Source organism: Dendrobates tinctorius, unplaced genomic scaffold, assembly GCF_039654945.1.
Source record: "Dendrobates tinctorius isolate UK_male_01 unplaced genomic scaffold, ASM3965494v1 ptg000155l, whole genome shotgun sequence".
Classification (NCBI taxonomy): domain Eukaryota; kingdom Metazoa; phylum Chordata; class Amphibia; order Anura; family Dendrobatidae; genus Dendrobates; species Dendrobates tinctorius.
In genome coordinates this window covers 8677414-8690363 of record NW_027361822.1, presented here as the reverse complement: position 1 = coordinate 8690363, position 12950 = coordinate 8677414, and the positions used below count along the sequence as shown (strand labels likewise).

Genomic DNA, 12950 nt, shown 5'->3' with positions numbered 1-12950 from the left:
ACATGCTGCGGATTGTAAACCGCAGCAAAACCACGCGGAAAAATCTGCAGCATGTGCACTGTTTTTTTTTTCCATTGAAAATAATGGTACTGTACAACGCAGCAGAATCTGCTGCGTTTCCGCAAAGCCAAAACCACTGCGGAAACGCAGCAGATTTCACTACGTGTGCACATACCCTAAGTGCAGGACTGCCTGTACGTGGAAATACTCAGTGTGTTCAGGAGAAGGTGTTCATGCATTTACAGCCGGTCTTAAGTCTCTATATGCATTCAACCAAAAGCTTATTTTGGAATGGAAGTGTAATATGTTTTCTGTGAATGGGGAAAAAAGATTGAGACTCTAGGGACAGGTCCCCCACCCTCTAAGGTATTTGCCACTTTAACCCTAGCAATGGTGAAGTTCATGAGGGATGGAATGAATGTTGGTTAGAATTAGACGGTGTTCTTTCCCGCAGTCAGCTTAGGTATTGTGACATCACTCCATACTCCAGAAATTCTGACCTGCCTAATAAAGATCTACGTATCTATCCATGAAGGAACCTCATCAACGATCTTCAATCAAGAGTACAGGAGAAGTGCCTGATGGAAGCTGTGTCTGAAGGAAGTCGTGTCTGATGCATGTCTGATGGAAGTCGTGCCTGATGGAATTTGTGCCTCCACTACAAAAATGCCATGAGGCCCAGAGAGAGAGATTTTATGTGCCAGAATGGAAAATGCAGCCTGTAGGGGTTAAATTAAAGGAATGGAAATTATTCCGGGCATGCTGTTTTAAACAATGGAATCCGTCGCCGGATTACGTCTTTTGACGGACAGCGACGGATCCTGCACCCATAGGCTTCCATTATAGCAAATGACGGAAGCCACTGGATCCGTCGCTGTTCAACTTTTCAATGTAGACAAATCGCAATCCCTCACTAATACAAGTCTATGAGAAAAAAACGGATCCAGCAGCATCAGTCACTGGATCCGTTTTTTTCAAAAAACTACAGATTGTGACTGATGGCAAAAAACTGATGTGTGAAAGAGGCCTTAACAACTACACACATTATCAAGATCATTATTGCAAGTCACACTTCACAATATACATTAAAACAATTAGAATTTTCTTCAAGGGGGAACGTGGGCAGTATGTCCTTCTCCTTACACATGTGCCATGTACACACACTGTACGCTCACTCCTCTCCATTCTCACGTAGCTCCATGCCATACACATGCGTTGTACATGCGCGACTCCTCATCATACATGTACAACGCCGCTCCATTCACATCATAAACACATGGCATCTGATCATGTGACCCCCTGACTCCTCCCCTCCTGTGACCTCATCCCAGGTCCTGTGCGCAGAGCAGCCATATATGTGGTATGTGGCTCTGCAGGTGGAGGTAGGTGCTGGAGATTCCCCATTACTGGGCACAGGGGGCATTAACCCCTTCAGTACTGAAACAAAGTAGGTGTATCTGTGTTGTTCTGTTTGTACATGTGCAGCTCTGCTCCGTACTCACACATGTGCGGCTATTCATCATACATGCGCAGCTCTGTGTACACACGCCGTACATGTGTAGCTCCTCCCCATACATATGCTATACACACCCGTCTCTGCTCTGCACATGTCATGCACTTGTGGCTCCACACCGTGCATATGCGGCTCTGCTCTTTACATAGGCCGTACAGACACACACTGCTCCTTTCAGTGCACATCATACACACGGCTTCGCTCTGTACACCTCATACACACACGGCTATGCTGAGTGCGCGTGGTACGTAGACGGCTCCCTCTCAGTGCACGTGGTACGCAGACGGCTCCTCTCAGTGCACGTGGTACGCAGGCGGCTCCCTCTCAGTGCACGTGGTACGCAGGCGGCTCCCTCTCAGTGCACGTGGAACGCAGGCGGCTCCCTCTCAGTGCACGTGGTACGCAGGCGGCTCCCTCTCAGTGCACGTGGTACGCAGGCGGCTCCCTCTCAGTGCACGTGGTACGCAGGCGGCTCCCTCTCAGTGCAGGTGGTACGCAGGCGGCTCCCTCTCAGTGCAGGTGGTACGCAGGCGGCTCCCTCTCAGTGCACGAGGAACGCAGGCGGCTCCCTCTCGGTGCACGTGGTACACAGGCGGCTCCCTCTCAGTGCACGTGGTACGCAGGCGGCTCCCTCTCAATGCACGTTGTACGCAGGCGGCTCCCTCTCAGTGCACGTTGTAAGCAGGCGGCTCCCGCTCAGTGCACGTTGTACGCAGGCGGCTCCCGCTCAGTGCACGTGGTACGCAGGCAGCTCCCGCTCAGTGCACATGGTATGCAGGCGGCTCCTTTTTAGTGCACGTGGAATGCAGGCGGCTCCCGCTCAGTGCGCGTGGAATGCAGGTGGCTCCCGCTCAGTGCGCGTGGTACGCAAGCCGCTCCCGCTCAGTGCACGTGGAACGCAGATGGCTCCCGCTCAGTGCACATGGTACGCAGGCGGCTCCCTTTTAGTGCACGGGGAATGCAGGCGGCTCCCGCTCAGTGCCCGTGGAACGCAGGCGGCTCCCGCTCAGTGCGCGTGGAACGCAGATGGCTCCCGCTCAGTGCGAGTGGTACGCAGGCGGCTCTCTTTCAGTGCACGTGGTATGAACAGTTCAGCAGTGTCATCAGGCTGTGTTCACACAATGACATCTTGCTGAGTTTTTGATGTTGCAGATTTTCGGCACCATTTCTGTACCTGCTGGGTAAGTTAGGTTTGTGTATATTTTTCATTGCGTTTTTTGTCTTTCTGGTATTTCATGTTTTAACCACTTAACGACTGCTGATGCACTTTTTAACAGTTGTCTTTAAGGGAACTTATTCCTCAGTGCGGTTTTTTTGATGGCACTAAGGAATAAGAGAATAGCACCACCGAGCGGAGGCGATTCCTGCGGGTGTCAGCTGTACATGACAGCTGACACTTTGAAGTATCGGACCCGACTGGTTTTGCAACAGATCGGGGCCGATTAACCCCTTAAATACCGCTGTCACGATTGACAGCGGTATTTAACTTGATAGAAAGGTGTCACAAGACCCGCTTAGTAGCCATCAGACCCCCATGATGAGAATTATGGGTCTCATTGGTTGCCATGGTAACCCTGAGGTCGTGTGATAACACAATAATAATTTAAAAAAGTGCAAATAATTGGAATTGCCATGTCTGGAATGGCCAACTGTAGAAAACTGGCACGTTATTCCTTTTGGCGAACGCCAGAAGAAAAAATAAAAAACACGCCGAAAATGTTGCTTTTTCATCATAGTGATGCTTAAAAAAGTGAATAAAAAGCAATCAAAAAGTCATATGTAAAAAAAGAAAAAAAAATTATATAAATTAAACCCCCTAACCGACCTGCTAAAAACAAGCACTATTATGCCTCATTCGTCAAAAAAGTAAAAAAAAAAGTTACAGCTCTCCAAATAGGACAGTGCAAAACCAAATTCATTTTGCTAAAATACTGTTTTTAGCCTGTACAAATTGATCTTACTACTTTTACCACATGGTGAAAGGCGCAAAGAAAATAAAATAAGAATTGCTATTTTTTGTTCATTCTGAGTCTGAAATTTTTGATTGCTTTTTATTCAAATGTTAAAACGTACCCCAAATTGGTACGAAAAAACATCTGCAACTCCTCTCACAAGGAGCCCTCAGACAGCTGTGTTCGCCAAAAAATAAAAGTTACAGCTCTCACAGTATGGGGACAAATAACCCCACTTTCCAGGTCACCACCTGACAACACGCTGGAGGATGTCCTTCTTATCCACAGTGGGACAGGAAACCACGAGAGCTTAAAAGGACCCTCCCCCCTACCACCCTTCAGTGTTTTTCCTGTCCCACTGTGGATAGGAACGGCGAGAGAAGATCCAACCGTTCCGGGTAGATGGTGAGGATCGGGGGGGGCCCAGCCTTTCCCACCTCAAGACTTCTGCAGCTGACACCCGCCAGAGGGTCCCTCTGCAGACCCAGTGCAGCGCTGCTCCTGGGAGACGGGGTCGCTTCCTCCTGATGGGGGCTCTCGACTCCAGGCGTCGCCTCTGATGTCTCTGAGCCCGGGCCGCCTCTATGGACTCTCCGGTTCCAGTAAGTGGGTCCCGGGTACAAATCACCGCCGCAGGGCATCACCAGACGCGGCACATCGCTCCTGGTCACAGCCAAAGGCGGGAAACGGGCAGGTCGCGGCCTGCGCAGGGCACCCGCGTCACTTCTGGTCCCAGCATCACAGGCGGCCGCATCACTCCCAGGTCACGGCCGTTGCAGAGCGGGCCGCGTCATTTCTGGGTCATGGCCTGCACATGGTCTTGGATCACGTAGGAGGAAGAGCGGTGTCTTCTCTAGGAGACAATACTTCCGGAGCGGGTCAGACAGCGTGGCATGCCAGACAGGTACGCGGTACAGCAGCCCAGGGCAGTCCTCCCTACCCGAGTATGGAGGATCAGACTAAGACTGAGATGGGGCCAGAGAGCCAGGGTCATGTGAGTAACCTCAGATAAGGTCACTAAAGGGCCCCAAGGAGGCAAATTCCCACAGGACGCATATTTTATATATTCCAGGGGGGATCCTCCACCTCAGCAGAAAAAAAGGAGTCCAAGAGGAAGGGTAAGAAGTGCCCGATTTGCTCTAAGAAGCTAAAGGACACGTGGCAAAAAGCCCTCTGTGATGCATGCACAAGACGGATAGTGGGGGAGGAGCAGGCTACACTCGTGTCTAACATGAGATTGATTATAAGAGAAGAGGTGCAGGCTTCGGTGTCAGACCCCGCAGATGAACCCCCAGATATCCAGGAAAAGGCCAAGGGAATCGGACACCTCATCTGAGGAGATCCTGTCCGAATCAGAGCTGGAAGAGGAAGAGATAAGAGAGCTCCAGAGAAGGGGAAAGATATCTTTTTTCATCTGGGGATACGGACGAATTATTGGGGCAGTAAGGCAGACTATGCAGATCGAGGAGTCCCCGACAACTCTCTCAGTACAGAATGAGATGTTTGGGGGGCTGCGCTCACAGACCTCAATGGTCTTCCCAGTAAACACTCATATACTGGCAATGATATTAGAGGAATGGGAAGAAGCAGAGAAAAGACTGACTGTTCCCAGAGATTTTAGACTTTTCTTACTGTTTGACCCAGAGGAGGTCAGGGTCTGGGAGGATATCCCCAAGATAGACAGATAGACATCCCGGTAGCGAAGGTGTCTTAAAAGACGGCTATTTCCTTCAAGGAGTCCTCTAATATAAAAGAGCCCATGGACCGGAAGGCAGATGGGCTCTTAAAAAGGGCCTGGGAGAGTTCAACAGCAGTCATAAGAGCCAATGTAGCTGCAACATCAGTAGCGCGCTCCATGCATCTATGGGTAGATGATTTGGAGGAGCACCTGACAGAACTCCGAGAGAAACTATCCTGAAATCCCTTCCCTTACTAAAATTAGCAACAGGCTTTATAGCTGACGCCTCGGCAACGCAGCCAGAAGAGCCATCTGGCTAAAAACGTTGGTCAGGGGATATGCAATCAAAGAATAAGCTTTGCTCAATTCCCTTCTCGGGGGGGGGGGGGGGGGGGTTCCCATGTTTGGCCCCGTTCTCGACAATATTATAGAGAAGGCTTCAGACGAGAAGAATGGGCTCCCTGAAAAGAAACGCAAAAAGTATCAGCCCTTTCGTAGACCCTGTTGTAATCAGAAAGCGGACTACAGAGGGAAGGGGAAATCAGGAAGATGGAGCTATCCCAAAGGGGGAGAGAGCAGAGGTAGAAATAGATACCATCTTCTCTGGCTCAGGGTCAAGTTTCTGAAGGAAATGACGCCTCCAGAGTAGGGGGGCGATTTCTCAGGTTCCTGGAGGGATGGCGGGAAGTTTCCAGCAGCCCCTGGGTGCTACAAGTCATCTCTCAGGGGCACAGGATAGTGTTCGACTCCTTCCCTCCGAACAGATTTCTAGTAACCAGCTCCCACCTTGGTTCAGCCTCCCCTATGTGGTCGCATATTCAGGACCTCCTGGAGACGGCTGCAATCATTCCAGTACCCGCCTGAGAAGAAGGCAGAGGACACTACTCAAGCCTCTTCTTGATAAGAAAACCATCTGGGGAATCCAGAACTATAATAAATCTCAAACCCCTAAACAGATGGCTAAGATACAAACGATTCAAAATGGAATCGATAAGATCCACGATTCCCCTCCTAGGAAAGGTAGCGGTAATGTGCACTCTAGATTTAAAGAGAGCATATTACCACGTTCCCATCTACCCAGACCATCAAAGATATCTCAGATTTGCAGTTAAAAAGGATGGCAAGATCTATCATTATCATATTCGCTGCCTCCCCTTTGGCCTAGCATCAGCCCCAAGAGGCTTTACAAAGCTGATGATAGAGGTAGTGGCCTACTTAAGAAGTCGGAACATCACGGTAGTCCCTTATCTAGATGATTTCTTAATCGTAGCAGATTCAGTAGCTCAGCTCAGAGTCGACTGTCAGTCTTTGATCTCCACACTGCAGTAGTTGGGTTGGATCATGAACTGGGCAAAATCAGATCTAATACCCAAGCCCAGGATAAAATTTTGGGGAGTCATGCTAGACTCGGAGAGAAGAATGTCTTATCTACCGAAGGAAAAGCAGGCCAACATGACGGAGAAGATTCGCCAGTTCACAAGGAACCGGGTCTCTGTCAGGGATGCGATGAAGATTCTGGGCCTGATGACCTCATGCATTCCCTGCGTCAAGTGAAGTCAATTTCACTCTCGAGATCTACAACAGGCAGTCCTAGCTTCCTGGGACAGAAGGCAGAGCTCGCTAGACAAGAAGATGCAGTTGTCTCCCCGAGTGAGAAAGTCTCTGGTGTGGTGGACCATTCCGAGAAATCTACGAGCCGGTGTCTCGTGGATCCAGTCTCCAGAGGTCATTGTCAACACGGACGCAAGTCAACAAGGTTGGGCCGGACACATCCAAGGAAGATACTACCAGGGACAATGGAGTCTGGAGGACAGCAGGGAATCCTCCAACTTCAGGGAGCTTCATGCGGTCTGGAAGGTACTATTGTCCATCCGGTCAAAGGTGAGAAACAGACACGTCAAGGTACTGTCAGACAATACCACGACAGTAGCCTTCTTCCATCGCCAGGGCGATCCAAGAAATCCAGCGCTACAATGCCTAGCAGAACAAATCTTCAGGTGGGCAGAGAGAGAGATCCTCTCGATCTCAGCAGTACATCTGGAGGGTACCAGAAACCAGGTCGCGGACTTCCTCAGCAGGAGTAGAATAGCCGAAACGGAATGGGAACTGAACGACGAGGTGTTTTAACAGCCTATGCGACCGGTGGGGAAGACCTGAGATAGACCTATTCACAGTCAAACAAAACAGAAAGGTCAAGACCTTCTACTCTCTGAACCCTCTGGGAGGTCCAGCTGGAATTGACGCCCTGTCACAATTATGGAGCAGAGGCCTGTTATACGCCTTCCCGCCTCTCGCTCTCATTCCGCGAACCCTCAGGAAAATTTACAAAGACAGGGCCAGAGTCATACTAGTTGTGCCCTTCTGGCCAAAGAGGAGTTGGTTCCCCTTGCTGAAGAAAATTTCAGAGGATGCACCCATTCTCCTACCAAGAAGGGAAGACCTCCTCCACCAGGGTCCGATCTTGCACCAGAGACCAGAAGCACTCCAGTTATCAGCCTGGATCCTGAGCGGCAGGTCCTGAGATCGAGGGGTCTGTCAGACGAAGTTATATCTACCCTCCAAGCAAGTAGAAAACCAGTGACCACCGCAATATATAGCAAAATCTGGGAAAAATTCTGCAGCTTCTGTGGAGAGGCGACAGTCGATACTGACCACCCTGACATCCCAAAGTTCCTTGACTTCTTACAGGCAGGGTTCAGAAAGGGCCTTAGAGCTAGTACTCTAATGGTACAGATTGCAGCCCTAAGCGTGTTCTACGATTCTACCCTATCGTCGCACCCTTGGATAACCGATTCTCCAGGGCCGTGCAGAGGCTGAAACCCTTAATAAGGAAAACCGTCCCTCCTTGGGATCTTAACTTAGTCCTGAATGCACTCTGTAGACACCCATACCAGCTAGGGGCAGAGATAGAGATCGGTAATCTCTCTCTCAAAACGGTTTTCCTGGTAGCGATCATGTCAGCAAAGAGGCTAGGAGAACTTCATGCCCTATCTATCCAAGATCCTTACTTACGGGTGTTTGACGATCGGTTAGTCTTAAGGCTTGACCCGGCCTTTCTCCTCAAAGTTATCTTAGACTCAAATATGAATCAAGAGGTGGTGCTCCCTTCATTCTGTCAGTTTCCTAAGAATAAGAAGGAAAGTACCTACCATAACTTGGATGTCAGGGAGACAGTACTCAGGTACCTGGACGCAACCAGGCCTAAGAGACAGGATAATAATCTCTTTGTCCAATACAGAGGTCTGAATAGGGGGAAGAATGCATCAAAATCCACAATCGCAAGGTGGATTAGATCCACAATTAGCCTAGTCTATAGGGCACAGGGTCAGTCCCCCAGGGAGCCTTAGAGCCCACTCAACTAGAGCCATGGCCGTGTCATGGGCAGAGAAGGAATGAGCCTCAACAGAACAGATCTGCAGAGCCGCGTCTTGGGCCAGTCTCAGTACCTTCTCTAAGCATTATAAATTAGATGTGGTATCCACACAATTGGTATTTGGCAGAAAAGTGCTACATGCAGTAGTCCCACCCTAGGACCAATCTCCTTTGGTACTACTCCAGCATGCTGTCAGGTGGTGGCCTGGAAAATGGTAATTAGACCTACCGGTAATTGTTTCCAGGAATACATCCTGACAGCACTGTTAGTTCCCTCCCTATGATATTTTCCATACTGCAAAAAAAAAAAGGATTTAGTTCAGCTCACCCCTCATTGATGCTGCAGCAAGATCCGAGCAAGGACACGTCTCCACTTGGATGTCTTGAAATACTTCACAGAAAAAATAAAGTCCAGCTCAAGGAGTAAAATCCAGAATTTTCTTTTTGTTCCATTAAAATACAAGCATGGCTGCTATAGTCATCATTGCGGTTTTTACCCTGGCATGGGATAGCCGCACAGAGAGTGCCCAGGAGGTTCTGTACACGTTTCGAGCGGTATACGCTCTGACTCAGAATCTGAGTCTAAGAGCTGTGTTGAACAGTTGACATATGCCTCTAACAGCCATGGGTGAAATCATAATCAACCCATTGCTGTCAATGTCTGACAGCGGCATTTAACTTGCGTTTTCTGGAAGCATGCCTGAAATCCCGCCCATCGCTGACCCCATCACATAATCGCAGGTCTCCGATGGGTTTGCATGACAACCAAAAGACTCCATCTGATCATTGCCTGTATGTAGCAGAGCTGATCAAAGTAGTGCAGACTATTGAAGCGTGTAAAAAAAAAAAAGTTTTTAAAAATAAAAAAAATATAAAAGTTCAAATCGCCTCCCTTTCGCCTTATTCAAAATAAAACAATTAAAAAAAGCCTAAAAGGATGAAGACCGCTGGGGCAGACACCAAATGGAGTATGAAGTGTCCCCATCTGCCTCATGGTGGGTGATTCCCTCTGAAGTTTCATCTAAATCACATTTTTGTGGGATTTACACGGAAACCCCCATGTAAGTTCTCAGCGTAGAACACAAGAATGTGAACCTAGCCTTAGTCTGGAAGTGTGCAGAGCTGTTGCGCATTAAAATTATAATTTTTTTTTTTTTTTTTTTTTTTTTTTTTACAAACATGATACAGCAGGTAAGATCTGTTTAAAATTGTTTTGAGCCTATCTTCTAGATTATGTGATTCTTTCACATCCAATTTCTCATGGGCATCTTTTATACATAGGTTTAACAGCTATCTTCTGACTAGTGTAGGAGGATGGACCAAGCTAGGGCTGTTCCTTTTGTCTCCAGACCGGAACTGTCGAGCCTGTCATCAGTATTGCCGGGGGAAGGACTTTCAGTACAGTGCAAACTTGACCACCTGACCGAAAGTAGCAGATTGGCTATAAAAAGAGGGAAGCGTGCAAAGTCGGGTGTCACGGCTGCCGCTGATACTCACCTGCCGTGTCCTGTGCGCACCTCCCGGCGCGCACCCGCTCCCCGGCGCATCCCCGCTGCTGACCTCCGACCTCCCCGACGTCGCTCCCACGCTCCTCTGGCCGGAGCTCTGACGGCGTCATGTGACGCGGTGGCTCCGCCCCCAACATGGCGGCGCCCATCGCCTATTTCTGGCAGGCGTCTCCCCAGGTAAGACGCCTGTGTATCGTTCCCGGGCTGCTGTCCTTTTGGCCAGCGCATTGTACGCTCTCAGGCCCTGCTACGCTTCACCTCCTAGCCCCGCTCAGTTAGGTTTCTTTTGCTGTTCTCTCTGGGTTTGCTCCTCTGGCTGTTCCGTTTCCCTGCCTCCTTCCCGGTGTGCTTGCGCCCCTGTGAACTCCTTGTCCGTGCCCTCTCTTACACGCTCTCTCTCTTGCAGCCTCCAGCCACTACCTGCTTCGAACCCTCCAAGTGTCTGCGTCCTTCTGTCTCCTACCACTGACCTCCCGTGCTGCTGCTCCGCTGACTCTCCACCCTAAGTTCCTCTGGTGCTCACCCAGTCGTCCCTTTGGCTCCGGCTGTCACGGTTCTATCCCTTGTGGGCCTGCCCCTAACACTCCCTGTATAGGGGGTGGCTCCACCTGGTCCAGCTCATCCGCAAGGGCTCTGGGGCCGTGACCCAGAGGGTCCACTCCGTGTTGCTCTCCTTGTTTTTTGCCATACGAAACACACTCCGTAACATTGGGGCTTTTGGCAGGAAGACAGCTTACCCAGAAGGAGAAGGTTGACTCCGTGTCCACAGACCCAGGCCAAATATCAAGCCCACTCCGCCTGATTCCTTCTGCGCACACTGACTGTGCAGCTTCTGACGCTAGTTCCCTTCTGACCTCTGACCGTGTGGGTCCAGACAGACCGGTGCTCCTGACTACAGCAGGCATGCGACATAGTGCTGATTCCTCTCACCATGTGGCTCCCAACAAGGCAGCCGCGGGCTTTGCTCCAGGACTCTGTACTCCACTCTTTGTGCCACAGAAGTCCGGCCATTTCAAGTCGTATGCCAGAACCGAGAGATTCCGCCGGGGACAACTACCGTATGTACTCGAGTATAAGCCGAGATTTTCAGCCCATTTTTTTGGCTGAAATTCCCCTCTCGGATTATACTCGAGTCATTGTCCTGGGGATTGGCGGGGGAGGGGGGGGGCGCGGGTGTCAGATCATACCTAGCCCCTCCTGGCACGATCTCTGCAGCCCCTGCTTCTCCCATGGTCTTCGGCTCCAGTGTTCAGCGGTCACGTGGTACCGCTCATTAAAGTCATGAATATGCTCATATTCATGACTTTAGTGAGTGGTAAAACGTGACCGCTGAACACTGGAAGATCTGCGGCGCCGACACCATGGGAGAAACAGGGGCTGCAGAGACGCGCCAGGAGGGGGTGAGTATGACGGGAAGGACACGAGGGAGCTATATTCACCTGTCCCTATTCCATCTCTGTGCGCCGTTCTGTCTCCCGCGTCCTCTGGCTGTGACGTTCAGGTCAGAGGGTGCGATGACGTAGTTAGTGCACGCCCTCTGCCTGAACAGTCACTGACAGAGAACCCTGCAGACAGGGCGGCGCTCAGAGGTGGAACGCAGACAGGTGAATATCGCAGGTGCTGGGGCCCTGAGCAAGCGGCGGCACCTGTCCCTCATAGCACGCCGGTGTCCCCACCTCCTAAGGACACCAACACCTGGCTCCCAATGACGAGAGGTGAGTATGTCTTTTTTTAATAGCTACAGCACATGGGGCCATAACCTTTATGGGGCATCTTATTGGGCTATAACCTTTATGGAGCAGCATATGGGGCATATTATTCTATGGAGCATCTTATGGGGCCATTATTAACCTTTTTGCAGCATTATATGGGGTGTATTTTGTATGGAGCATCTTATGGGGCCATCATGAACTGTATGGAGCATTATATGGGGCTCCTGATTCAATATGGATATTCAAAAACATTTAACCTACTGATGTCTCAATTAATTTTACTTTTATTGATATCTATTTTTATTTTTGAAATTTACAGTAACTGCTGCATTTCCCACCCTAGGCTTACACTCAAGTCAATAAGTTTTCCCAGTTTTTTGTGGCAAAATTAGGGGCCTCGGCTTATACTTGGGTCGGCCTATGCTCGAGTATATACGGTAGGAAACACTGCTTCAGTACAGACATTCAGTACAGATCTTTCAACCTCCTTCTTGGACCTCAGGACTGATAACTTGTTTAACCCCTTCCTGACATCCGACGTACTATCCCGTCCACGGTACCCGGGCCCGTATGACCGTGGACGGGATAGTACGTCTGGCCCTTTAATGCGATACCGCGACTAAAGTCACGGTGATCGCATTAAAATTCCGACGCCATCTCACCTTAGAAAAGATGGTGTCGGCATCCCGGGCTGCGATCCCGCCCCCCCGGCATCCAGAGCGCTGTGTTTGGCTGTTCAATTCTGAACAGCCAATCGCAGCGTTTCTCATTGTTTCAGCCAGTCATCTTGGCTGAAACAATGATGTCCTAGGCGGGGATCGAGTACCGATGTACTCGATCCTAGAGCCGGTGCCTGGCAACGCCAGGCACCGGCAAAAAGCGCCCGGATTGGCGCGATCGCCGATCTGATCGATCGCGCCAATCGCAGTGCACATCGGCGCTATATCGCCGCTGTGCCCTGCCAGTACCTGCCAGGATCGGTGCTATATTAGCACCGATCGTGCTGGAGCCTGATGCAGGGCCTGCAGGAGTTGGCTGGCGCGATCGATTAGATCGGCGATCGCGCCAACCACAGGGCACAGCTGCGGTCACCATGTGACCGCTCTGTGCCCTGCTGGTGACCTGGGCATGACCTGCCTAGTAATCGGAGCTGTGAGCTCCGATTCTAGGCAGTTGCCATGGTCACCAGGCAGATCAGGGATTGGTGGGATCGAT

General features: G+C 50.3%; 1 protein-coding gene across 2 annotated transcripts in view; it reads left to right on the top strand.

Moving 5' to 3' along the window:
- Positions 1-1312: 1312 nt before the first annotated feature.
- The window catches only part of LOC141051193 (uncharacterized), a 64368-nt gene continuing 52730 nt past the window's right edge, over positions 1313-12950 (top strand). Inside the window, exon 1 of one of the 2 annotated variants that reach the window (XM_073548057.1) lies at positions 1313-1382. In XM_073548057.1, the coding sequence (XP_073404158.1) occupies positions 1356-1382 (27 nt within the window). In that variant the 5' untranslated portion in view covers positions 1313-1355. The other variant, XM_073548058.1, reaches the window with a different exon arrangement.